Here is a 25,001-nt window from a genome sequence, read left to right as displayed (position 1 = left end):
CAGACATTACTAAGAAACAATAGAACAAAATTAATAAGAAAATACGATACATACCCAGATTAGCTGTATAAGCACAATCCTGTCTGCCACAAGCCACGTTGGCTCGATATTGCTGGAAATCTCCACCCATCAGAGTGTCAAGTCTTTCGTGTCTTGCTGTGTGCTGAACGAAACGAGTCTTATCGCAGAACGAATAGCCGCAGTCTTGTCGTTGACAGTGAAAATGAGTTTGGTGCTCCCTGTATCCGCAATGTTGGTACTTACAATCCTGTGAAATTAGAACTGCATGAAGAACAAATATCAAAGCTTCAACTCAACCGAACTTACCTCATTGAATCGGAACCTCAGATAACCCGCAGGCACAGGCTCGTCCTTCAGGATCCTCATCGAATTCTGTATCCTGGCCTTCTTAGCGTCAGGACTCATATCGTGGGGGCTCATCGAACGCTTGTTCAAGTTAGCGGCCATGGCAGCCAGCGGAGAGGTCAGATTTTCGGTCTGAAATTCCGTAACGTTAAAACACCCGCCTTGTCGACTACCTGCGAAGAGACTTACGGGAAATGAGTGATTCTGGTGACCCAGGAGGGGACTTTGCATGAGCTGGGCGTGCTGGAACATCAGTTGCGACGGTATTCCTTGCTGGTACAGGGTCTGAGGTAAGAAGGCGTTTTGCTGTTGCATCAGAGCGATCTGCGTGGCAAAATTGGGCGGAAACTGACTGAAATGATTGTAGGCGTCGAAGGTGGGAGTGGAGAAGTATGGCGTTTCTGGCGTGGATGGTTCCTTGGGCGTGGAGGTTTGTTGTTTCTCTAACGGAGCCTGTAAATTAAAAATTAAGTAAGACCCAATATCCCTGGCTGTTCCTGTGGGTTCAAACTTACCTGTCCGCCTTGTAAACTCGACAAACTGGCGACGCTGATGAGAGATTCGGACGTTCGCTCGGTCTTAGGACTGCGACGGGTTTCCTCCACGTGAGTCTCCTCGTTCTCCCGCTCGGGCACGGCCGCGGAGTTCTGCAAAGCACCGGAACTGTGCCTCGCCACGTGAGGCAACAGCTTATCCAGCTCGGAGAAGGCCTGATTGCAGGCGTTGCAGTGATAGTGAGGTTTACGTTTCAATTTGCAGAAGGGCCGGCTACAGGATATCTCGGGACCATACAGTGTGGTAGAGGAGATGGTTTGCGGGCTGAAGTTGGGCATCAGGGTCGCCGATTGGTGATCTGTAACGTTAAATGTATCGATTAGTCGGCGTTTCCAGAAACACAGTGGTTAAAACTGGAGAAATCATGCAGGGTATTATTAATTGCCTGAAGTCGTCAGTTGATTAGTGTCTGCTGGGTGTATCAGATAGTATATGGGATATTTTATTCGGGCTAGAGTTAGTTCGAGAAAATGTCAATGAATGTTAAGGGTTACTGGTTATATTATGGGGGATTGTGTTTTTTTTTCAGTCGTACTGGTTCCGTACCTGTCACAATGACATGATTAGGTGGTGAACGTTGTTGGTCCACCCCAACTGGTAATGTGGATATAGGGTAAAATGTCCCAGAAGCCCTCACCACTAGAAATAACAATGTACACTATATTTACAACCTCACTAGATACTAGATACTTAAATTGAGATACTCAATATTGAATCTATTATTATAATCACTCATAAAAATGATTGGGATGATAAGAATCTCATTTCGGTTTTATCAGTATTGTGTCCTCGCAAATCCCTGTTTGTTTGTTAAGTTAGGAATAGATTGTGCACGATTTTATTCGAAATTGTTAGTTCACGGAGTGCGAATATTATTATACCTATAAATTAATTTTAAAGGGCTTTTTTAAATTTGAAGCTTTGTTGTGAAAATCCTTATTTCGTTACTTCTTCAAGTCTTTCAGGCAATTTACGGGTTCCATCTCCATGTGTCTTTTGAGAGTACCCACTAATCGATCCCTTTTTTTGGTATCTTCAGACATGTCACGACTCATATATCGGAACAAGTAGCATTCAGGAGGAGCAAGGTCTGGGGAATACCGAAGGTGAGAAGCCATATTAATGTTTTCAAGTATGTTTTCCCCGGTTTTACAATATTTAGTGGAGCGTTGTCATGTTGGAGAATAACACTGTCGCGATATCGCTGGTGTTATGGCCGTTTTTGTACTGTGCTCGATCCAAACGCATCAATTATAATCGATAGCGATTTGCATTGATGATTTCATCAAGTAATATCTTCAAATCCTCATCTTTAAAACTTTTTTGCTGAAACGATCCTTATCTTCCGTGGAACACTTTCAAAACGTCGAAATCAGTATTCACATGCTGAAATCTATGGAGCATGGTTGCTATAAGGTTCACAGAGGATTCGATGACCTCCAACTGCCCTTTTCTTCAAAATTAAGTTAAAAAAATGATGATGCGATTTAATTAGTACAAATTCAAATACTGAAAAAATGTTTTCTTTACACTTCGACGAAATAACACAAAATGTAACCGATGTGATTTAACACACAATAACACCATCTGTCATAATTCCTTTAAAATCAATTTATAGGCCACATAATTTTTCTTATTATTGGAAACTTTTAATACCTAGTAAGTTGATGATGGCATGTTTTACAACAAAAACGAACCGAAATTACTTTCCTGCCAACCCAATATCACACGTCTCATGCACTATTCGATAATAACTACGAAAAAAACTTACCGGACACTTTGTTGCTGTCACCGGCGCTCTGAGACTGGCTGAGGTTGACTGCCCCGTATTCTCCGGGCTTGGTGTCGTGGTCCTTTTCCACCAGCAGCTCCTCGCTCTTGACGCGGATGCAGGGGAAGGCCGTGCCGGATTTCTCCTCGTGTTTCTGATTGTGCAGCGCCATCTGGGAGTACTGGACGAAGCTGTAGTTGCAGTTGGGCCGGGTGCAGTGGAAGTGCCTGTTCACTTTGTTGGAGGCGCAGCCTTGGAGCCTGCAATCCACCACGCGGTCGTAGAACTCGAAGCCCTCGAGGATTTCGACGTTCTCGTGGAAGTCCTTGGCGTGGCCCATGAGATACTCCTTCTGATCGGTGGAGTATAGGCAGCGTTTCCGGTTGCAGTGGAAGTGCGACGTTCCCAAGAACGGACAGAGCGTGTCCGGGCACTTGGTGTTTTCCCCGTAGCTGTCGAATGTTTGTAGCATGTTGGTGTAATCGGATATACTGGCTCCGAATTGGAACGATGGGCTTCTGCCAGGTGTTTGGTTGTGTCTGTCATCGTCCTCTTCTGGCGGTTCGGATTCTTTAACGCCTGATGATGCCGTTGATGGTTTGGGTAGTTTAAAACTGGTAAAGATGGCTTGGGGACTATCCATCAAGCTTTGAGACCCTCCGGACGCACTATAGTCGTTCCAAACTTCGATTACACGGTTCTTTGGAGGGCGTCCCCGCTTCCTACAGAACATGCCGTCGATACTGGTGGCCAGATGAGTGGCGGTCAGTGGATCTTTAGTGAGACTCAACTTCTGACTGTACTGGTGCATTTTATAGTGCTCCATGCGTCTGAATGGTTTGTCGGACGACAGAATCACCTCTCGGCAGTTATCGATGTTGCAATGGTAATGCTTCTCTTTGTTCTGGTAGATGCAGGACTGGTCCTCACACGGTTCATTTATCTCCGATATTGAGAAGAAGTTGTCGGTGATGATCTCCTGCTGTTCGTGGTTCCGGGAGTGCTCTTTGGCGCTCTCCTTGGAAGCGAGCACCACGTCACAATTATCCTGGATGCAGTGGTAGTGTTCCTGGAAACCGTACTCGCAATTCTCCCTGGAATTGCATTGCTGCCCTTCCGGCATGTATTGGCAGTACTTTCGCCAGAAATCCTCCGAGTTGAGGGTGTCTTCTTGGGGCGGGAAGTTCGAGGCCTCGCTAGCACTAAGATCCATCGCCAGAGCACCTGTATCAATAACGAGTTCCAGTAAATTTATCTGACTACTTCGAGAGTTTAGTATCTTACCTTCGGATTCGTCGTTGTAACTAAGGGGCGAGTTCCGATCGCTAAGGCTCTCGGTGTTGGACACGTTCGACATGTTGGACATGGAGTTTTGCTGATTGTAGAAGTTGGCCAGGTCTATTTGGGTCTCGTAGTCCCTCGCCAGGTTGTTGAAGGGGTTTATCTGACCCGGAGGCACGGCACCTTCGGACAGCGTCTTCATCATGCTCTGAGCCAGCTTGTATTTGCGGTAGGCCAGCTCACTGTCTTTCCTTTCGTGTTTTCTTTTGTGGGAGAACAGCTGGCCGGAGCTGTGCAGGACGTAGGAGCACTGGGGCCTGATGCAGTGGATGTGGTTGCAGACCTTGGAGAAGCGGCAGTTCTCGAACGGGCACACTTCGTTCTTCATGAATTTCTTGAAGCCGTCGCGGGAAAGCTGCTCGTCTTTGATATGATACGACTTGTGTTTTTCTGCAAACAATAAAAAAATAGTTGTAGTGTTCGGATTTATAAACAGGGTTTGTGGAAAATTGGAGGATTTAACAGGTGTTCTAGTCTAGGAATTTGATTTTTTTCATATTTCCTTATTTGTCTTTCCATTGATAAACCGAATGTATCTTTTTTGCACCTAAACATATCCATGTTTGAACTCACATGATCAAAATTGCAATTTTTATAGCATTAAAAAAATTATTACCCTTACCCCAGAAGTCAAATAACGATTCAAAGGAGGCCAGAATCATTCCTTAGAAAGAGAGAATGTTTTTTTTTAACTTTTTAACGACTTTCTTTAAGGCGGTTGAGATGATATCTCAAGTGCTATGGAATCAATTTTTAAAAAAATCTGAAATAGTTGGTTCTTTCCAACAGCCGTAATTTAGGGAAAAATTATTTCACTTTTGTACGATAGTAGCACTTCTCCAGATTAACTACTCTCAGATTACCAGGAAGGTTGTAATCGTGTCAACAAGGGCGGGCATGTTTTTAAGACCCCCATCAGTCTGTAACTTTATGAATGTTTAATTTTTTCATCTTTTTTTCTTTTATGTATTCTTTAAACAGACTAGTAAAAATATAAATAGTAAACATGTTTTTTTACTTCATGGCCATAGACTAGAATGACCCTTTAAATTATTTTTCTAGTAATGCACTTACCCATATCTGACTTATTCTTGAAGGTGAATCTGCATCCTGTTCTTCTACAGTGAAAGTGGGTGGTTCTTTGTCCAAAGAAGGCACAATAGGAAGCACCGCATTCTTCAGTCGCTCTATATCTGAAATAATTGAAAGATGTAAAAACAATTTCCAGGTATTTTCACTATTAGCTGTTACCTTTGGAAACCTTCCTGCATGATAGCACTATCTTTCCGATGGTAGTTGCTGTGCATCTGAACGTCACTGGTCGAAATGTAAACCTTATCGCAGTTCTCTTGGATGCAATGATAGTGAGTCTGCTTCTTGTTGTGGGTACAGTTGGCGAACTTGTCGCTGCAGTCGTCCAGGGGACTGTATCGCATGAAGCCGTGCTGGAGCGACTCGTCCCTCTTCTTGTGCCACTTGAAGTGACGGATCATCTCCTCCTTCTTGGCGAACACTCTCGAGTTGCAGTCCAAACAGTGGAAGTGCTCCCTGAAATTGTTGAATCTTCGGTGAGGTCGAGTTGTATCTTCACGATCATTCATGATGTTTTACCTGTAGTTCAAGTCCTTGCAGTACGAGCTCCCGCATTCCAAGCAGGACGAGAACTTCTTGACATACTTGGAGTAGTCCACCTGGGACGTTTTGTTCAGCAGCAGTCCCGAGGACAGGGCCTCCCGCGGTTGGATGGCGGACATCGATTGCTGCATGATAGCTGGAACAGACAATGAGGCGATGAGCTGACGGGTCGGGAAAACATCTCCCAAGAAAACGCATGTTCAATTGTACTAATTGTGACATGGCGCAGCTACGAAAATAACCGGAATATCTGGGGAAATGATATTTAACTTGCGGGTTAGCCGCGGCGGCCTTTTAATTTTAGGCTTTTGGCAGAAATTTGCACATTATCTCGCGATTATTTCGCCAAGGGGGAAATGTCAAGAGAGCGCGGATTTTGGCTTCGAGACAAGAAGGTCTCGGTTCTCGTCGACGCGAACGCGCACACTTGATATATTATACAAATAAAATTAAATTAAATACGCTTGTTTCGCGAATTACGGATATGCATAAACAAAATTCTGTCACGCTGATTAATGGTTCCGTATGAATCACTAGCGTTTGTAGTTTTATATTTAGTGTGGTCACGGACGGCCTACGACATATCGATAACTTGTCCGAACCTAATTCAAGCAGGAGTATTGTTGTTCTGGCGAAGGCGCGTAAATAATTTCGAAAATAAAATCCACGGGCAATCCGGATGATCTAGGCGCAATCAATAGCACAATCACGATAATTTATTTACTTTTATCATTTTGTCACAATTACCAGTCCACACTTATACTAATAAAAAACAAAATTTATGTTGTTTTTGGCGAAGGCGCACACTAAATGATCCTGAAACACAACTGCTCACTATGATATTAACAAAAACAATAATGATTCCGAACCACACATTGTTCTTGCGTTTCACTGGTGATGATAATGATGGAAATATAACGGGGGACCACTTGCATCGGACGCTCAATATTAACAAATATGAATAAAACATTTTTGGTGAACTCGCTCAACAATTAGTTTTGGAAAATCACCAACAACTAAATATTATGGGCATTAAATAATGGTTCTGTATCACTATTCTCCATCGTATACTATACGGTGTAGTTATGAACCGCTCACTTATTGGTAACCTACCCAAACTTAACGCAAACAGAACCATTGTTATTTTGGCGAATGCGCATAAGAAATTCTTTCGAGGTTTTAGAACTATCACTGGCTATTACGATCACGGAAGAGCACCCTGTAACTCAGAGGATGTTTCGCCGAATGCCGCTGACGGTACGAATTCGCAAAATTTCGGCTGCCGTTCGGGATAACGTATTTTTTTCGGAAAAAATCCCTTTCGGGGCGGGGTGATCGCCGACGTCTTATACCTGGCCGATTCTCGCCAATAATCGCCGGCGTTGAACGGCGAACCCACCCCGTGAGGGTACGCGATAAGGGGTCGTTTCACAAAATCGGGATTTTCCTTTTTCAGTCGTGCTTCAACTTTGAGACGGGTGACTTCGATAGTTCTCTACTGGTAGGATTCAGAGTTGGGATATAACGTTCGAATACCAATGTTCTTTCCCTTTCTCAAGTGAAAAGTTCTAAATATAAATATTTTTAAAAAATAAATTGTGATATGTGTGGTGTCACATTTTGTATGAGTGAAAAACGTGAAAAGGGCTGGTATATTCCTCTTCAACTAATTTAAGAAACCATATTGATCAACCATCTGTTAGAAGCTACACTAATTTCTATTAAATAAGTATTATTCACGTATTTACAAATCGTGGAAACTTCTTTTAAAAATTTGTGTTTTCTAAGTTCATTCGGATAAATAGGTATTTATTTTCAAAATATAGACAGCATAACACCATCCTATAAATATATGAAATCAATTGGCTTCAAATAATTTTTTTTAATACCAGTTTTACTGCAATTTAAACAGTTCAGACTTTATGTGATTCCTTAAAACTGACAACAAACAAATGTGTTCTAAGAATATATAGTCATTCATGAGAAATATACACCTTCCTGATAACCAGAACTAATTTAAAAATATTAATATCGTGTTTATATAATAAAAAGCACGAAGTTTGATTTAAAATAAATAAAAAGATATAGGATCTTAAAATATACTTGATTACCTTCAAACTAGTCCCAATTTTCAATCACGTATACATTTTAAAAATCGCACAAAATAATTAGTCTATTATAATAGTTAAATGGTCTGTTACAAGTTGGAAATATAATCGAAGTTATGAATGCTTACTTTAGGGATATATTGTAACATTGTCATTAAAAATTAATTTATTTTAAAAATATCAACTAGGATTTTGATTAAGATTGAAGTTGTTTTCAGTGTACGTTTTTGATTACATTCAAATTAGATACAAATTAGAAGAGTATTTATCTTAAAAATTATTCTACAATAAAGGCAATAATATTTTTATCAGGAAATTGAATATTATATTAAATACTATTTACTGGAGTATTTATCTTAAGAATTATTTTAAAATAAGTGCAATTAAATTTTTGTATATAAAGATTACAATGCATTGGATGTATATTATAACTATCGACTGAAAACGACTATCGATTGTTTACTGACTAATTACTTTTTACTATCGACTGTTTCAGTCGTGAACTTTTTGTTACTATTTTTGGTTCTACTAGTTTCATTCGTCTGATTTTTTACGTTCTCGCTCTATCGTCCTGGCCACGACCATGGCAAAAATGTACCCAATTTATGCTTACATATGTAATATATATAGTTTTATGACTTTTTTTGGTAGTTTGCTTTTAAATAACAATATATTGTACATTAATATAGCACCATTTTGGGACGATATTTTTCAAGATTGTTAATGTAATAGGGTAAAAAGATTAATATTGGGAATGATAAATAGTAAAATACTTTTGACTGTTTTTTTGGCAATAATAGGTAATATTTCGATTACTCTCTCGATTTTTGTTAAAAAATATTTCCGGTCAATAATAAATAAAGTACTTACTTTATTTAAAAAAGATTTAGTAGATACTGTGCGATCATTTTTAATTATGTCATGGTTTAGTTTTTTTTTCTATGATTAGGTATATGTTTAATTTTTATTTAGTATTTATGGTTATTGTATGTCTTTAGTTTTTAGGTTTTGTTTAAGTTCTATTGCATTGTCTATATTTATTATAATATATTATTTAAAAATAGCAATTAATATATTAAAATACGATAAAACATTTGTGGGGTATTATTCCATTCCATAGAAAAGTTCCATTCCTTTTTACAGATCCACAGAAAATTCAGATATATAAGTAATTCTACTTCGTTAAAAATTAAATTATAAATTGCATGTTAATAGTATTCAGTAATAATATTTTTTTCCTTTTCTTTCTTAAAGTTAGTACGTGAAGGAATATGTATATCTGCGTCTCGCTTATTATTTATCTCCGTCCTTTCCTCTCTCACAATTTACACAGGAAAGGGTTCGAACATCTTCGTATGAAATCACGAATGAAAAAAAAACAGTCGAACCTTACATTTGACTGAAAATAGTAATTACTATTGTCAGTCGCTAGTTTTGTGACTATCGACTGTTTCGACTGTTTTCAGTCAACACTTCCTAATGCTAATTATAACCTTAAACTGAAGACTGATATCATTGAGAGTAGAACACTTACTTTGGGAATTTCAACAAAACTAAAGAGCTAGTATTTCCTATCTATTGTAACGAAATTTTTTATAATATAAAGTTATTAGTTTATTATTAGTGGAAATAATATATTAGGTATACATTTTAAGATCCGGGATTTCGGTGAAAATTAAAATGGTTTGCGGCAAATGCCGAAGAAGCCGGGCCAGAGCTTATCGTCCGTTGACGCCTTCCCCCAATTTTCCATACAAGTGTGGCGCGTCTGTTCACCGAATATAAAGCGCACAGGATGCGTCTGGTTTCTACAAAACGGCTTTTTTTTATTCCCGAGTCGCGATAGAGGCATCGCCTTTGAGGAATCGTAAAACCGCTTTAATACTTCACATATTTCGATATTTACCGATGATCTATTTCCGTCAGCGGGGCGCCACAGTAGTGGCTATTTCTGGAGAATCCCAACCGTATTCGCCAAATTTCGATAGTTTCCGTCTGAATATGCGACGTTGCCATTTACAAGCGATCGAGAGGTTGAATCCAACTACAGCAGCCCCGAATGAAGTGAGAAAGGGGTGTTTCACTATTTTCGCATATCGAAGAGATTCGATGGGGAAACAATGAAGGTAGTTTATAGTGCGTGCGTGTTTGTATATTGATAAATAAATTATATCAGTTACCTTACATGTCGTTTTATTTTCTCTCTTTCCTTTTAAATTAAAGACATTTATAAAAGGTTAAATAACTTAGGTATAATATATAAGCTTAAAACAATAAACGGTAAACTTTTAACAGTTAAATTTGAACTTGAGTTTCAAGTGAGATTTTAGGTTAATTTGGGAATTCTAGAAATATATTATACTCTTAAAGTATACGAATAATTTACAAGCACTAAAACTTTGGTATTGCTAAATAATTACATATTGTTTTATTCTCCCTTTTTTTACGATTATTTTCAAGACGAAAAGAAAAAAAAAAGTATATAATAACATTTTAACTTGGGCCTCGACAGAAATATTAGGTTCTATGACATTTGGTTAACTTGTGAATGCAAGATAATTTATACTATTTATTCTATTATACCCTAAATATACGTATAATTTTCGACAATTGGCAACGTAGCGAACTCAGTGGGGTTGCGGGGATTCTCCTGGACTAGACATGTAGGAGCGCCACGAGACCATTTACTCGAACTCGAAATTATTTTTTCTGGCCGCTGAATTAACCAGACCTTAACCCCAAGCGGTAGATCCACGCCCTAGGCCCGTTCTATATTTGCGCGCTCTCATAAAGCGAACACGGCCGACATGATTGATGCACAATTTTCGGAATATCATTAAAACGACGACTGCAATTTAGCGTTTGGTTTCCCTGCGCGCTCTTGAAAGTCGTTTAACGATTTCTAGAAAAAATTATGCCGGATTTTTCGCGGTTTTTATGCAAAACTGCACCCAATGCGCTTTTATTAATTGTCTACACGTGTGTCGGGCAACACGAAAAAAAAAACGGTCCAATCTACACTGTCGCTCAAATATCTTACGTTCTATAAAAGTCTGACTGTTTTACTGTTCGTCATAGGCGGCCTTGAATTTTCCATACAAATGCACTAGTTTGTTTTGAAGCTTTTTGCATTTTTACGCGGGCTCAAATATTTTAAGACGTTTCTTGTAGTTGTTTGCGTGGAAATATCATCAGGGATCGTAAAAACGTCTCGAAACAAAAATAAATAACCGAAATATTTAGAACTGAATTATTGCGTTTTCCATGTTAAAAACCACATGTCTGTAATCATCAATTAATTTTGATTGATTTACAATTACAGGTACGATAACTTAACAGGTAGGTTGATAGTATTGGAATAAATCATCCTCGGTATTGAAGATTTTATTAAAAATGTAACATTGTTGAATTATGAAGATTCATTCTTAATTACCTGAATTATTTTCCATTAATTAAATTTTAAATTTTTCAAAGTTTCTATTACAGTTATAGTTATTATCAGTATCAGTAATGTTATTAAAATTATTCTTATCTAGTAAACGTTTCTGCTCTTATATTTTATAAACTATCATCATTGAGGGATAATTTTTATCGGGCCAACGTTTCTCTTCCTATTGAGTCATCATCAAGAACTATTGTAATAAAAATCAATCATATTTATGTTACTTAAATCGCTATTTATTTGCAATGGTTAAACTAACCAATCAGTATTAGTAATATCATTCAAATTGATTTTGTCTAATAAACGTTTCTGCTTCTACAGTTCATCACTCTAACTATCATCAGTTTTTTTATCAAATAAGTGTGGTCAATTTTAGAGTTTAAGAATAAGGTTAATTTTAATGAAATAGATAATTTCTGTATAGTCGACGTTTCTCTTCCCTCGCTGGTTCGGATAATCATGAGTTTTTTACTTCAATCATTATTCATCTGAAATGGTAATGTTATCTTTATTATCATCAGTCTTATTATTGAAAATTCTGTTCTTATCTAGTAAATATTTCTGCTTCTAGATTTCATAAACTCACCTTAATTTGTTTGAAACAAATAATTTTTACCTAGCCTCTCTTTCTCACTCTTCTATCGTCCATTCGGATAATCATTTTTATTTATATATATCATTTTTACTCAAATTGTGACTCTGATGAAATCATTTTACTCATCGATGTTTCTATTAAATTCTTCTATCTGATCTTCAAAGAAACAAATAATTTTTATTTAGCCCTCTTCAGACTTCTATTAATTTTTATTTAAATTTTGGTTTCTTGGTTATTGAATTGATCTTTTAACGTTATCCTCAATGACGATATGAAACAATGAATAATGTAGTTCCTCATGATGATTCTTGAGCCTTTCTGCTGTGTCACAATCGAGAGGCTTGCTCGCTGTCGTCTCTGTTCCCGTTAACTTATTTTTTGGACGATTTTTTTGTGGTTTTTAAGAGCACCAGCGGTACTGCCAGTGAATGGGTTCCCACACCGAAGAAAAAAAAACGCTTTCATAAAGCCAGGGACAGCCCGTACAAATCTCCCATAATTACGCGACTCTCTCTCGTCCACATACACAAACGCACAAAACCTTTCGGGTTATATGGAATAAAGTAGTTTTTTAAAAAGACGGCGGCCCAGTCCGTTTTTCGTCGCTCGATGAAAGAAGGATGTCGGCGCCACGGCTGAGCGGGCGGCACGTCGAAGCCGCCGCGGAAAAGAGCCCGAAAAACAGTCGCCACATCTCAGCTGGACGACTGTAGCTGCGGGTCACCCTCTCTCTCTCTCTTGCTCGCGCTCCGATTTCGAAAAAAAGGGTTAACAAGTAATGGCCGTTGTTTTCAATCCTCCTTTCATGCGATTTCGGTAATTTTAGACCCCATTATTTCGGTACTCTCCTATAGTTCTACTGGTAATTGTATTACGGACGATGCGACGAAGGCAGTAGTAGCACACGTGTGTCGCATCAATACGACGAGGGCAAGGGTGGAGGATTTAAACTCTGACCGGCTTTGGAGCAAAAAAAATTGAAAAGCGCCATCGGATTTTTCGTCCTAATTAGGTTTTCGGCGTGGGGTCCGGGACCTTTTTGTGTTTACGGCCGTATCGAGTGGGCGGGGGATGACGTAAGGGTGACTTGATTAAGATTTCGCATTTCCGCCTCGAGAAATCCGATTTCGATCGCGCGTCGTCTATAGAATTTAGTTTTCGTATGTTTGTGCCGTCAAAACTCGGAAAGTAATTGAAACTTTTACACAGTATTGTATTATTAAGATACAGTGTATATATATATTATATTCCGAAGTTTCGACGCAAAAGGAACATTTTAAGACTGTAAGGTTAAGGTTTATGTCAAATTATATCTGACAAATGACTCCGGACGTTCATTTGTTTTTTAGAAATTAGAAAATGATTGTGTTGTATGTTCTTAAAAAAAGAAGTGGTGTGGTTTCAAATTTCTTTTATTTTAGATATAATTTAATTGTATATTTACTCCTCTAATAATCAAAATATAAGATTAATACAGAAGAAATATGACACATATTAAGAAGTAAAATCCAATGCCGTTGTTTTGAAACAGAAAGTACTTCGAAAAGTGCCCGGTACATTATAACAAAAGTTAACACAGCAAATGTTATCCACTGTAAAATCCTCAATATATTGTCCTTGTCACCCAAATTGTAAACAAAGCAACAAGTCATCATTAAAAAACCCTATTTTGTCTCAGTTCAAGAAAGTGTTCCCGAAAACTACGGAGAGATGGCGCTCCTGGCTCGATTTCAGGGGTGACTCGATTTAAATGGTTTGTCTTTCTATAAGGGAAGGGAAAGTGTTCGATGAAAGGTTCGGTCGTTATTTTTATAAAATGATTTCAAAAATCAAATTCTGAAATATGAAAATATAATTTTTGTAATTGCTTGCTGTTGTTTAACATATATGGCGTTTTTGTTTATTAATACTGTACCCTGGGTTAGTGTTGTGTCAATTGTTGAGTGTTTATATAGAATAAGGCAGAAGTATGGATGAGTGACTATGCATTGATAGATGCGACCCAGAAGTCTTGAAAACCTCTTACAAGTTTATAAGATAACGTTGTTATCCGTAATTAAAAACTCTAAATATAAATAGGGTGAAATCCATATACACAAACATATATTAGGACAACAAATTTAAATGGAATATGAAATAAATAAATCACATAGTTGTTTTATTTGGTAATATGGAAGTACCAATAATATTGTTTTGAAAATTGACAGGATTTTTGAGTTTGTTAAAATAATTAACTGCAGATATATTTCATCATATTTACAATTACAATAAACCAGTACAGAGCATGCATAAGAAAAATTAAAAATATAATATTACTGAGGGTTTAATAAATACGTAAATTCTAATATTGGAATGTCAAATTTTGTAAATCTCAAGTCTGTAGCCGTCAAATGTGGAAATTAAAAAAAATGAATAGGAATGAAAAGACAATATTGATACGAATGAAATAATTCTTCCACCTTCTTTGTTAATCGATTTAGCCAGAATAATTGGAACTTCTTGGACCTGAGTTAAAGGTTTATATTTGAAGAAATATTTGTTGTTATAAATAATTAACATTGGAAAGTCGAAAATGGAAAAATCGATTATTCCAAGGATGACTCGATTTCGATATGGAAAATAAAACTTTTTTTCAGCGCTGATTAATTTTACCAGGCCAGGAGGGTTGATTATAGATATATCAGGTTTTTACCGTTTCGTTCTTTCTCCTCTTCGGATGGGACGTACGCGAAACATTTTTTCTCGCCTGGGCCCAGAAACTATTTCGACTATTCATCGGTTTTCGTATAAATCAGAGGTAAACGATCTTTTCTGACCTCGTAACTTCAAAATTAAAAATTAATTTCACTCCGAATTTACATATACTAAAAAATGTCGATCTTATCGCTCCACATATAATTCTTAAAGTAGTGAGAGAGAGAACGTGAAGCGCGCGCGTGAGAGAGGAAGAAAGAGGCGAAGAGGAGAAAAAAAAACAACACACTCACGCCACGGCCTGCCTAGTAAAATTCCTGTTGCGGTCCGTCGCAATTAAAATCCTATAAATTCGTCCGATCCCGCTGTCACTTGTCAATAGCGTCGGCATCGTATAATTAGTGGAGAATCGAAGGAAAACGCATAAAAAACGTCGTAACTGATGTCTTACTGTTCGATTAGGACTCGTCCCGTTCATTTTTTTCGGTCCTCGGTCGCCGTGTTTATTCGTCGACCCGTTGGAAATCTAAAAATCTGTACGGATTTTTTTCCGGCGCGTCCGCTCCGACGTAACATCCATTAGATTTTAATAATTGTCAATCAAATTCGAATAAGATTAATTTAATGTAACACTTTACGGGCTGGAAATACGAGTTTTTCGAATTTGTTGCTCCTCCGCCGCGGAGAGTTTTCGCGCGACCGACGCTATTTTTTCTCTCGCCGCCGCAGATTAAAATTAAACGATCCCAAATGTCAGATATGGACCGATGTCGATAAAGTGGCATTTTTGGCAGACTATTTATGTTACTATTATTATGTTGAGTAGAGGCATGAACGAACCGAATAGTTTCAGCTCTGTGTGAATATTCGGAAAGTATTTTTTGGTGATCGAAATCAACTCCACCATTAACATACCAATACCAATTTGTTTATTTCGCGAAATCCGTTACCGTTACCGTGAACTATCGTTCGGGAGTTTTCCGAGAATCCGCGTCAATCGCTGAATTGTAAAATGCATTATAAAGAAGGAATCGAAGCTCGACCATCGCTTTATGACTTTTCGCGAAACAATTCAAATACTATTGAATGTTTTTTTTATTGACGTTTTTTCGCGGAATTTGATTGATAGTTTTAGCGCGAGATATAATGCACGTTATTTCGGCAGACGCGAAAACTCTAATTTAAAATAAACTCTAAAATTAAAAATAAGTTCAAATTAATAATTCTTTGCAATTGCTTCGGCTGTTCTTTATCACGGCCGATGGTTTTGGACGTCAAGGGTAAACGGTTCAAGTTACGTTAGGAAAACAAGCCCGGTCACGAGTAATCGAATCTATAAAAATTCCTTTTTCGGAATCTCGGTCGGCTTTTTCTTTTACCAGAGATCGTTTTGGTTATATTTCTGACCCCTGGCATTAATCATGTAGGCTGTGATTCATCCAATATAGCAGGCATTACAAGATCAATATTATTGAAATTGGTATAAGTGGTATGGTTCCATATTTTGTGAGTTTGTCGTATTTAATTAATATAGACGTCATTTTACTTGGTAAACTTCCTACCGAAGCTCTTTAGCCGACAAAGTCTCGAGATACTTTGGGGGAAAACCATAATAACAGGAAATATGATCAACATTTTGCGAGAGTAAAGTAGACCAAAATTAATGAAAATAGAATGAAAAATACTCGAAGTCTGTTCGAGCTTTTTATGACTAATATTTTGATTTCAATGTTTGAAGGACATCATGTAAATATCAACCATTAATATGACCTCGAACTATTCTACAGAAGAACTACATCAACACTCTACAAGGGCATGTTAAAGATATATTAAAGTTAATGAAAATGGAATGAAAGATCCTCGAAAAGACTGTCTTCTGCACTCATATATTCTGAATTCAATATTTTATCATCAAAGAATCCAGCAAAGCAATGCGATTCCTAACTATTCTACAGAAGAGCTGCTATTTTAAACTATTCTGACATGCCCTGGCCATATAAATTAATGTATAGAATTTTAAATAGATTATTTAGTACGAAACAAAGGAGCTTTATTAAATTAATACGTCTGAAATGGTCAAGATCACTGATCAACTCTTGATAAGGTGGTTTTTTTAGATATTTGCATACAAAGCAAGACATCTTGTGATTTATTCCTAGATCGGTTGGATTAAAACTTATTCATTGAAATCATCGAGTATAGGCCAATATAAGTTTCAGACTTAGTAGCTTTTGAAACTTCTTAGAGCTAGTCAGAATCAGGATAGAAAAGCTCTTATAGCTAAAGTATAATGTGGTAACAGAACTCTGCAAGGGTATATTAAATATATACTAAAGTTAACGAAGATTGAATGAAAGATATTTGAAAAAACGCTTTTCTATACTCATATTACGAATTCAATATTTCATAATTCAAAGAATTAATTAAAATTAGAAATCCTTAACTATTCTACAGAAGAGCTGCTATTTTAAACTTTTTTGACATGCCCTGACCGTATAAATTAATGTATAGAATTTTAAATAGATTATTTAGTACGAAATAAAGGAGCTTTATTAAATTAATACGTCTGAAATGGTCAAGATCACTGGTCAACTCTTGATAAGGTGTTTTTTTTAGATATTTGCATACAAAGCAAGACATTCTTGCGATTTATTCCTAGATCAGTTGGGTTAAAACTTATTCATTGAAATCATCGAGTATAGGCCAATATAAGTTTCAGACTTAGTAGCTTTTGAAACTTCTTAGAGCTAGTCAGAATCAGGATAGAAAAGCTCTTATAGCTAAAGTATAATGTGGTAACAGAACTCTGCAAGGGTATATTAAATATATACTAAAGTTAACGAAGATTGAATGAAAGATATTTGAAAAAACAGTTTTCTACACTCATATTACGAATTCAATATTTCATAATTCAAAGAATTAATTAAAATTAGAAATCCTTAACTATTCTGCAGAAGAGCTGCTATTTTAAACTATTCTGACATGCCCTGACCGTATAAATTAATGTATAGAATTTTAAATAGATTATTTAGTACGAAACAAAGGAGCTTTATTAAATTAATACGTCTGAAATGGTCAAGATCACTGGTCAACTCTTGATAAGGTGTTTTTTTTAGATATTTGCATACAAAGCAAGACATCTTGTGATTTATTCCTAGATCGGTTGGGTTAAAACTTATTCATTGAAAACATCGAGTATAGGCCAATATAAGTTTCAGACTTAGTAGCTTTTGAAACTTCTTAGAGCTAGTCAGAATCAGTATAGAAAAGCTCTTATAGCTAAAGTATAATGTGGTAACAGAACTCTGCAAGGGTATATTAAATATATACTAAAGTTAACGAAGATTGAATGAAAGATATTTGAAAAAACGCTTTTCTACACTCATATTACGAATTCAATATTTCATAATTCAAAGAATTAATTAAAGTTAGAAATCCTTAACTATTCTGCAGAAGAGCTGCTATTTTAAACTATTCTGACATGCCCTGACCGTATAAATTAATGTATAGAATTTTAAATAGATTATTTAGTACGAAACAAAGGAGCTTTATTAAATTAATACGTCTGAAATGGTTAAGATCACTGGTCAACTTTTGATAAGGTGTTTTTTTTAGAAATTTGCATACAAAGCAAGACATTCTTGCGATTTATTCCTAGATCGGTTGGGTTAAAACTTATTCATTGAAATCATCGAGTATAGGCCAATATAAGTTTCAGACTTAGTAGCTTTTGAAACTTCTTAGAGCTAGTCAGAATCAGGATAGAAACGCTCTTATAGCTAAAGTGTAATGTGGTAACAGAACTAGGCAAGGGTATATTAAATATATACTAAAGTTAATGAAGATTGAATGAAAGATATTTGAAAAAACAGTTTTCTACACTCATATTACGAATTCAATATTTCATAATTCAAAGAATTAATTAAAGTTAGAAATCCTTAACTATTCTGCAGAAGAGCTGCTATTTTAAACTATTCTGACATGCCCTGACCGTATAAATTAATGTATAGAATTTTAAATAGATTATTTAGTACGAAACAAAGGAGCTTTATTAAATTAATACGTCTGAAATGGTCAAGATCACTGGTCAACTCTTGATAAGGTGTTTTTTTTAGATATTTGCATACAAAGCAAGACATCTTGTGATTTATTCCTAGATCGGTTGGGTTAAAACTTATTCATTGAAATCATCGAGTATAGGCCAATATAAGTTTCAGACTTAGTAGCTTTTGAAACTTCTTAGAGCTAGTCAGAATCAGGATAGAAACGCTCTTATAGCTAAAGTGTAATGTGGTAACAGAACTAGGCAAGGGTATATTAAATATATACTAAAGTTAATGAAGATTGAATGAAAGATATTTGAAAAAACAGTTTTCTACACACATATTACGAATTCAATATTTCATAATTCAAAGAATTAATTAAAGTTAGAAATCCTTAACTATTCTGCAGAAGAGCTGCTATTTTAAACTATTCTGACATGCCCTGACCGTATAAATTAATGTATAGAATTTTAAATAGATTATTTAGTACGAAACAAAGGAGCTTTATTAAATTAATACGTCTGAAATGGTCAAGATCACTGATCAACTCTTGATAAGGTGGTTTTTTTAGATATTTGCATACAAAGCAAGACATTCTTATGATCTATTCCTAGATCGGTTGGATTAAAACTTATTCATTGAAATCATCGAGTATAGGCCAATATAAGTTTCAGACTTAGTAGCTTTTGAAACTTCTTAGAGCTAGTCAGAATCAGGATAGAAAAGCTCTTATAGCTAAAGTATAATGTGGTAACAGAACTCTGCAAGGGTATATTAAATATATACTAAAGTTAACGAAGATTGAATGAAAGATATTTGAAAAAACAGTTTTCTACACTCATATTACGAATTCAATATTTCATAATTCAAAGAATTAATTAAAATTAGAAATCCTTAACTATTCTGCAGAAGAGCTGCTATTTTAAACTATTCTGACATGCCCTGACCGTATAAATTAATGTATAGAATTTTAAATAGATTATTTAGTACGAAACAAAGGAGCTTTATTAAATTAATACGTCTGAAATGGTCAAGATCACTGGTCAACTCTTGATAAGGTGTTTTTTTTAGATATTTGCATACAAAGCAAGACATCTTGTGATTTATTCCTAGATCGGTTGGGTTAAAACTTATTCATTGAAAACATCGAGTATAGGCCAATATAAGTTTCAGACTTAGTAGCTTTTGAAACTTCTTAGAGCTAGTCAGAATCAGTATAGAAAAGCTCTTATAGCTAAAGTATAATGTGGTAACAGAACTCTGCAAGGGTATATTAAATATATACTAAAGTTAACGAAGATTGAATGAAAGATATTTGAAAAAACGCTTTTCTACACTCATATTACGAATTCAATATTTCATAATTCAAAGAATTAATTAAAGTTAGAAATCCTTAACTATTCTGCAGAAGAGCTGCTATTTTAAACTATTCTGACATGCCCTGACCGTATAAATTAATGTATAGAATTTTAAATAGATTATTTAGTACGAAACAAAGGAGCTTTATTAAATTAATACGTCTGAAATGGTTAAGATCACTGGTCAACTTTTGATAAGGTGTTTTTTTTAGAAATTTGCATACAAAGCAAGACATTCTTGCGATTTATTCCTAGATCGGTTGGGTTAAAACTTATTCATTGAAATCATCGAGTATAGGCCAATATAAGTTTCAGACTTAGTAGCTTTTGAAACTTCTTAGAGCTAGTCAGAATCAGGATAGAAACGCTCTTATAGCTAAAGTGTAATGTGGTAACAGAACTAGGCAAGGGTATATTAAATATATACTAAAGTTAATGAAGATTGAATGAAAGATATTTGAAAAAACAGTTTTCTACACTCATATTACGAATTCAATATTTCATAATTCAAAGAATTAATTAAAGTTAGAAATCCTTAACTATTCTGCAGAAGAGCTGCTATTTTAAACTATTCTGACATGCCCTGACCGTATAAATTAATGTATAGAATTTTAAATAGATTATTTAGTACGAAACAAAGGAGCTTTATTAAATTAATACGTCTGAAATGGTCAAGATCACTGGTCAACTCTTGATAAGGTGTTTTTTTTAGATATTTGCATACAAAGCAAGACATCTTGTGATTTATTCCTAGATCGGTTGGGTTAAAACTTATTCATTGAAATCATCGAGTATAGGCCAATATAAGTTTCAGACTTAGTAGCTTTTGAAACTTCTTAGAGCTAGTCAGAATCAGGATAGAAACGCTCTTATAGCTAAAGTGTAATGTGGTAACAGAACTAGGCAAGGGTATATTAAATATATACTAAAGTTAATGAAGATTGAATGAAAGATATTTGAAAAAACAGTTTTCTACACTCATATTACGAATTCAATATTTCATAATTCAAAGAATTAATTAAAGTTAGAAATCCTTAACTATTCTGCAGAAGAGCTGCTATTTTAAACTATTCTGACATGCCCTGACCGTATAAATTAATGTATAGAATTTTAAATAGATTATTTAGTACGAAACAAAGGAGCTTTATTAAATTAATACGTCTGAAATGGTTAAGATCACTGGTCAACTTTTGATAAGGTGTTTTTTTTAGAAATTTGCATACAAAGCAAGACATTCTTGCGATTTATTCCCAGATCGGTTGGGTTAAAACTTATTCATTGAAATCATCGAGTATAGGCCAATATAAGTTTCAGACTTAGTAGCTTTTGAAACTTCTTAGAGCTAGTCAGAATCAGGATAGAAACGCTCTTATAGCTAAAGTGTAATGTGGTAACAGAACTAGGAGGCAAGGGTATATTAAATATATACTAAAGTTAATGAAGATTGAATGAAAGATATTTGAAAAAACGCTTTTCTACACTCATATTACGAATTCAATATTTCATAATTCAAAGAATTAATTAAAGTTAGAAATCATTAACCATTCTGCAGAAGATCTGCCATTTTAAACTTTTTTGACATGCCCTGACCGTATAAATTAATGTATAAAATTTTAAATAGATTATTTAGTGCGAAACAAAGGAGCTTTATTAAATTAATACATCTGTAGTATTAGATCAGTAGTCTTGTTAAGATGAGAAGATTTTAAAGACTTTGAGCTGGGCGTTCGTCCAATAACTTTTACATTTCATGGTTTTCGATCTTCCTTGATTCTCTAGATCGTCCTTATTTCATGGTTTTCGATCTTCCTTGATTCTCTAGAACATCTTTCTCGTTTTCCACATTAAAATTAATCCCTCTTTCATCAGACCATTAATTATTTCCGGTGATATTTCTCATTTTCATCAAAATATGTCGCTAAAAAGCTCTTATTTTTAAAAAGTGCTGTTTATTTTCGATCCAAACCAATAATACTCGTACGTGCGTCACCGGAGACATCCGATTCATCCATTATCAACGTCCGCGATCGCTCGCTGTATTCCGATATCGTATTTCGGAAATATTATGACAAAAATCCAACGGACCGACAAATTCGCATCTCGGCTCATCCCCGCCCGTCGTTATTAAAAAACCCCCGAGTTGAAATTTCAACCCCTTTACAAATTCGGTGCGGGTCCTTCCGTTCACCCCTTTTTTTCTCTCGCTCCCGGGGAGCTCCCTCGGGCGGCATTAAGAGATTGAATCACTCGCGCGCCGCCATGTACGGTCGGGAAGCATGGAGGTACCAGCAGTCGAATTATCCGTTTTGTAATTTTTTTAAAGAGTCTCAATTTAAAGCCCGATTTAAATTGCACGTGGATCGGGAATGGGTTGAAGATTAAGCGGGAACCGGTGGGATAGTTACTAATACCTCAGACGGATGGATATGTGCGACAATGGCGAAAAAATCGCCCTATAGATTCGATAATACGCGAAACTGGATGACGATCACGTAGGCTGTGAACGGATTGCTTTTGTTTTTCTCAATTGTCTGTTTCCTTTGACAGATAGTACAGTACTATAATTCTTATTTTCAATGATAATCACTAATGACGCAATTAATCATCAATCAATTAATAAAGAAATAAGTACTATATTAATAATCTAACGAAATAGTGTTACATTAATTTAAAAATGTTAACGTAGATAGATATAACAAAAATAATTCCTACATCTGTCATCATGACAGATGTCATTCATCATTCAGTATTGTTTTATATAAAGAACTTAAGAAACTTAATTAATACAGATATACCAAAAATAGTAATATATATATATATATATATATATATATATATATATATATATATATATATATATATATATATATATATATATATATATATATTATAGTTTGGTAGAAAAGCTCAGAAAGCAACAATAAACGTAGATTTATTTACATTCAGTATATTAATAAATTAAATAAGAAAATATGAAATCCCAAGTGTAACAACAACAATATGACTTGTTAACAGTTCTGATTGAAGAAAAATACTTATGATAAGCCTTTTTCTGAAGTATATACTTATTCATTGGAATTATTCAGTATAGACCAATATAAGTTTCAGACTTACTAGCTACTTACTAGGAACTTTTTAGAGCTAGTGTAGATTATGACAGAAAAGCCCTGTATATTCAATGTGTAACGTTGATATATAGGGGACTAGAAAATACTAAAAAGACCAAAGGTATAAAATGTAACATGAAAATGTGTAAATAAAATATAAAACAAAATCAATATGAAATAAATTACTCAGGGTTTGAGGATATGTTAAATATATTAATAGATAGACTGAAAAAGTGCATAAATTCGACAAAGGGTGGTGATAAAAACAGAAGTGGAGAATCTTATGGAAGTTACAGAATAAGAAAGAATATTGCAGTACTATATATTACAGAGATGACAGTAAACTAGTATTTGTGTTTAATATCAAACAGTATATTATATTTCGTATATTTAAGTTGACGTTAATATATGATTTGGGTCACTTCTATGTTCTGATTTCCTGCGTGTTGTCCAGTAGTTATTTTGTTTCCACGGTATTGTGATTTAGTAACTATATTTCATGTTTTAGGGCGAAAACTTCCTAGATCCATTCGATTTTGAGTTTATCGTGTAGTATGCATAGGTAGATAATCGAAGAGCTTTGTTTGGTAAGCGTTAGATTATTAGTTGGTTTGATATTTTAGTGCAACCCCATTTTTGAACCCTAAAAGTTCAAACAGGTCTTATAATTGACTGATCAATCCACCTCTTTGTTCTTAGGTGAAATTGGAAGTGTCTTGCGACTAACCATTTGATTTTTAGTCTGATCTGCTCGGATTTTTGTCTAATGTGAGTGGTAGGAAACATAATTCTTGTATTATAGAAAATATATTTGGTATATGCAATTTTAGAGGAAGTACTGGTAAGCTAATGAGGTTATTAAATACATAACTCATAATTTTGAGTTCAACGATTAATATATTGCTTCAGGTCGAGGCATGGATACTACATTATGCAATAAGTTCGCGGAATTGAAGCAGATAATTCCTGAAACGGATTTATAGTTATAAAATGACTAAATTTTTCAGTATAACTGCTCCCAACCTCAACGTTTGAATGTTCCTTCAATATACCATCCTCTGTTTTTCCACTAATTCTCCATCTAATGAAATGTTAGAAGGGCAAATCACGGGGAGCTACATATGGCTAATAAGATGGATGCTGGAACAATTCGTACTATATGAGGTTGCATCAGCAGGTGTGTTATTGCGATTTAGACTTGATATGAACTTAAAGATTAACCTAGTGTACCAAAACCATATTGTAGGTCGCGAGAAAACTCCTCTCGGTCCCGAGACCGTCCGACAAAAGACGCGACCGAAGAGGCGCGATTTATTTGAAGCCGGTTGGCCGTTCACCGTATTTTCTAACCTTTTCCTGATATTTCTAATTAGATTTCCAGCTAGGCGTCTTTCTAATTACAGCTGCCGTTGAATAGAAATAATAGCCATAGTCATTTGCCAAGTTTCGACGATTTTTTCTGAAATCGAAATGTTAAATTTTTGGCTTAGACGCAGAAATTCTGCCGATCGAAAAATAACTTTTCGCCGGAGAAAAGAGCGCGAGACAGAGACGGAGAGGTAGGAAATATTCGCGAGCGTCTGCCTCGGTTTCTTCGAGTGTGTATGTATGTGTTACAGTAACAGAGTTGTTTTTTTTCACGGCGTGATTGTTTAATTGAAAATTACTCAACGAATTGGGACAGTTTTTCCACGAATATGAATATTGTCCTCCATCATTTGATATAATGTTTGTTTTAAACCTTGTACAGTGTTTCTAATAGCAATACTAGTACTCTCGCCAAATATTTGCCATTATCGTAACTTTATTTTTATGATTTTTAGTTTCAGGATAATTTAAAAAAAAATCTATATCTAATATCTGGACTGGGCCTAATGTTTAACGTGGGCTCCGAACCACGGTACTCGGCATTAAGCCTACCGACTGGCGAATGACCAACTTAGAAATCATCCCAGAAGACATCCGGTCTTACCAAGCCTGGTTACT

At 35.5% G+C, this 25,001-nt stretch overlaps 1 protein-coding gene across 7 annotated transcripts in view; it reads right to left on the bottom strand.

Annotated features, from left to right (window-relative positions):
• Positions 1 to 25,001, bottom strand: part of LOC143193852 (zinc finger protein castor homolog 1) — a 120,424-nt gene that overhangs the window by 1,808 nt on the left and 93,615 nt on the right. For 3 of the 7 annotated variants that reach the window (XM_076400261.1, XM_076400265.1, XM_076400264.1), the window contains 10 exons: positions 5,645 to 5,804; positions 5,285 to 5,581; positions 5,108 to 5,226; positions 3,977 to 4,423; positions 2,693 to 3,916; positions 1,468 to 1,560; positions 882 to 1,219; positions 556 to 819; positions 328 to 498; positions 55 to 268 (listed from right to left, as the gene is read on the bottom strand). In XM_076400261.1, coding sequence (XP_076256376.1) covers positions 55 to 268; positions 328 to 498; positions 556 to 819; positions 882 to 1,219; positions 1,468 to 1,560; positions 2,693 to 3,916; positions 3,977 to 4,423; positions 5,108 to 5,226; positions 5,285 to 5,581; positions 5,645 to 5,804 — 3,327 coding nt within the window. Of the gene's footprint in view, positions 1 to 54; positions 269 to 327; positions 499 to 555; positions 820 to 881; positions 1,220 to 1,467; positions 1,561 to 2,692; positions 3,917 to 3,976; positions 4,424 to 5,107; positions 5,227 to 5,284; positions 5,597 to 5,644; positions 5,805 to 25,001 lie in introns of all 7 variants that reach the window. The other 4 variants (XM_076400260.1, XM_076400263.1, XM_076400262.1 and 1 more) reach the window with 3 other exon arrangements.

Source organism: Rhynchophorus ferrugineus, unplaced genomic scaffold (assembly GCF_030347505.1).
Source record: "Rhynchophorus ferrugineus isolate W39M unplaced genomic scaffold, kcgeb_rfMv2 rfM3, whole genome shotgun sequence".
NCBI lineage: Eukaryota > Metazoa > Arthropoda > Insecta > Coleoptera > Curculionidae > Rhynchophorus > Rhynchophorus ferrugineus.
The sequence above is the reverse complement of the archived record's forward strand: the minus strand, read 5'-3'. Positions and strand labels throughout refer to the sequence as shown.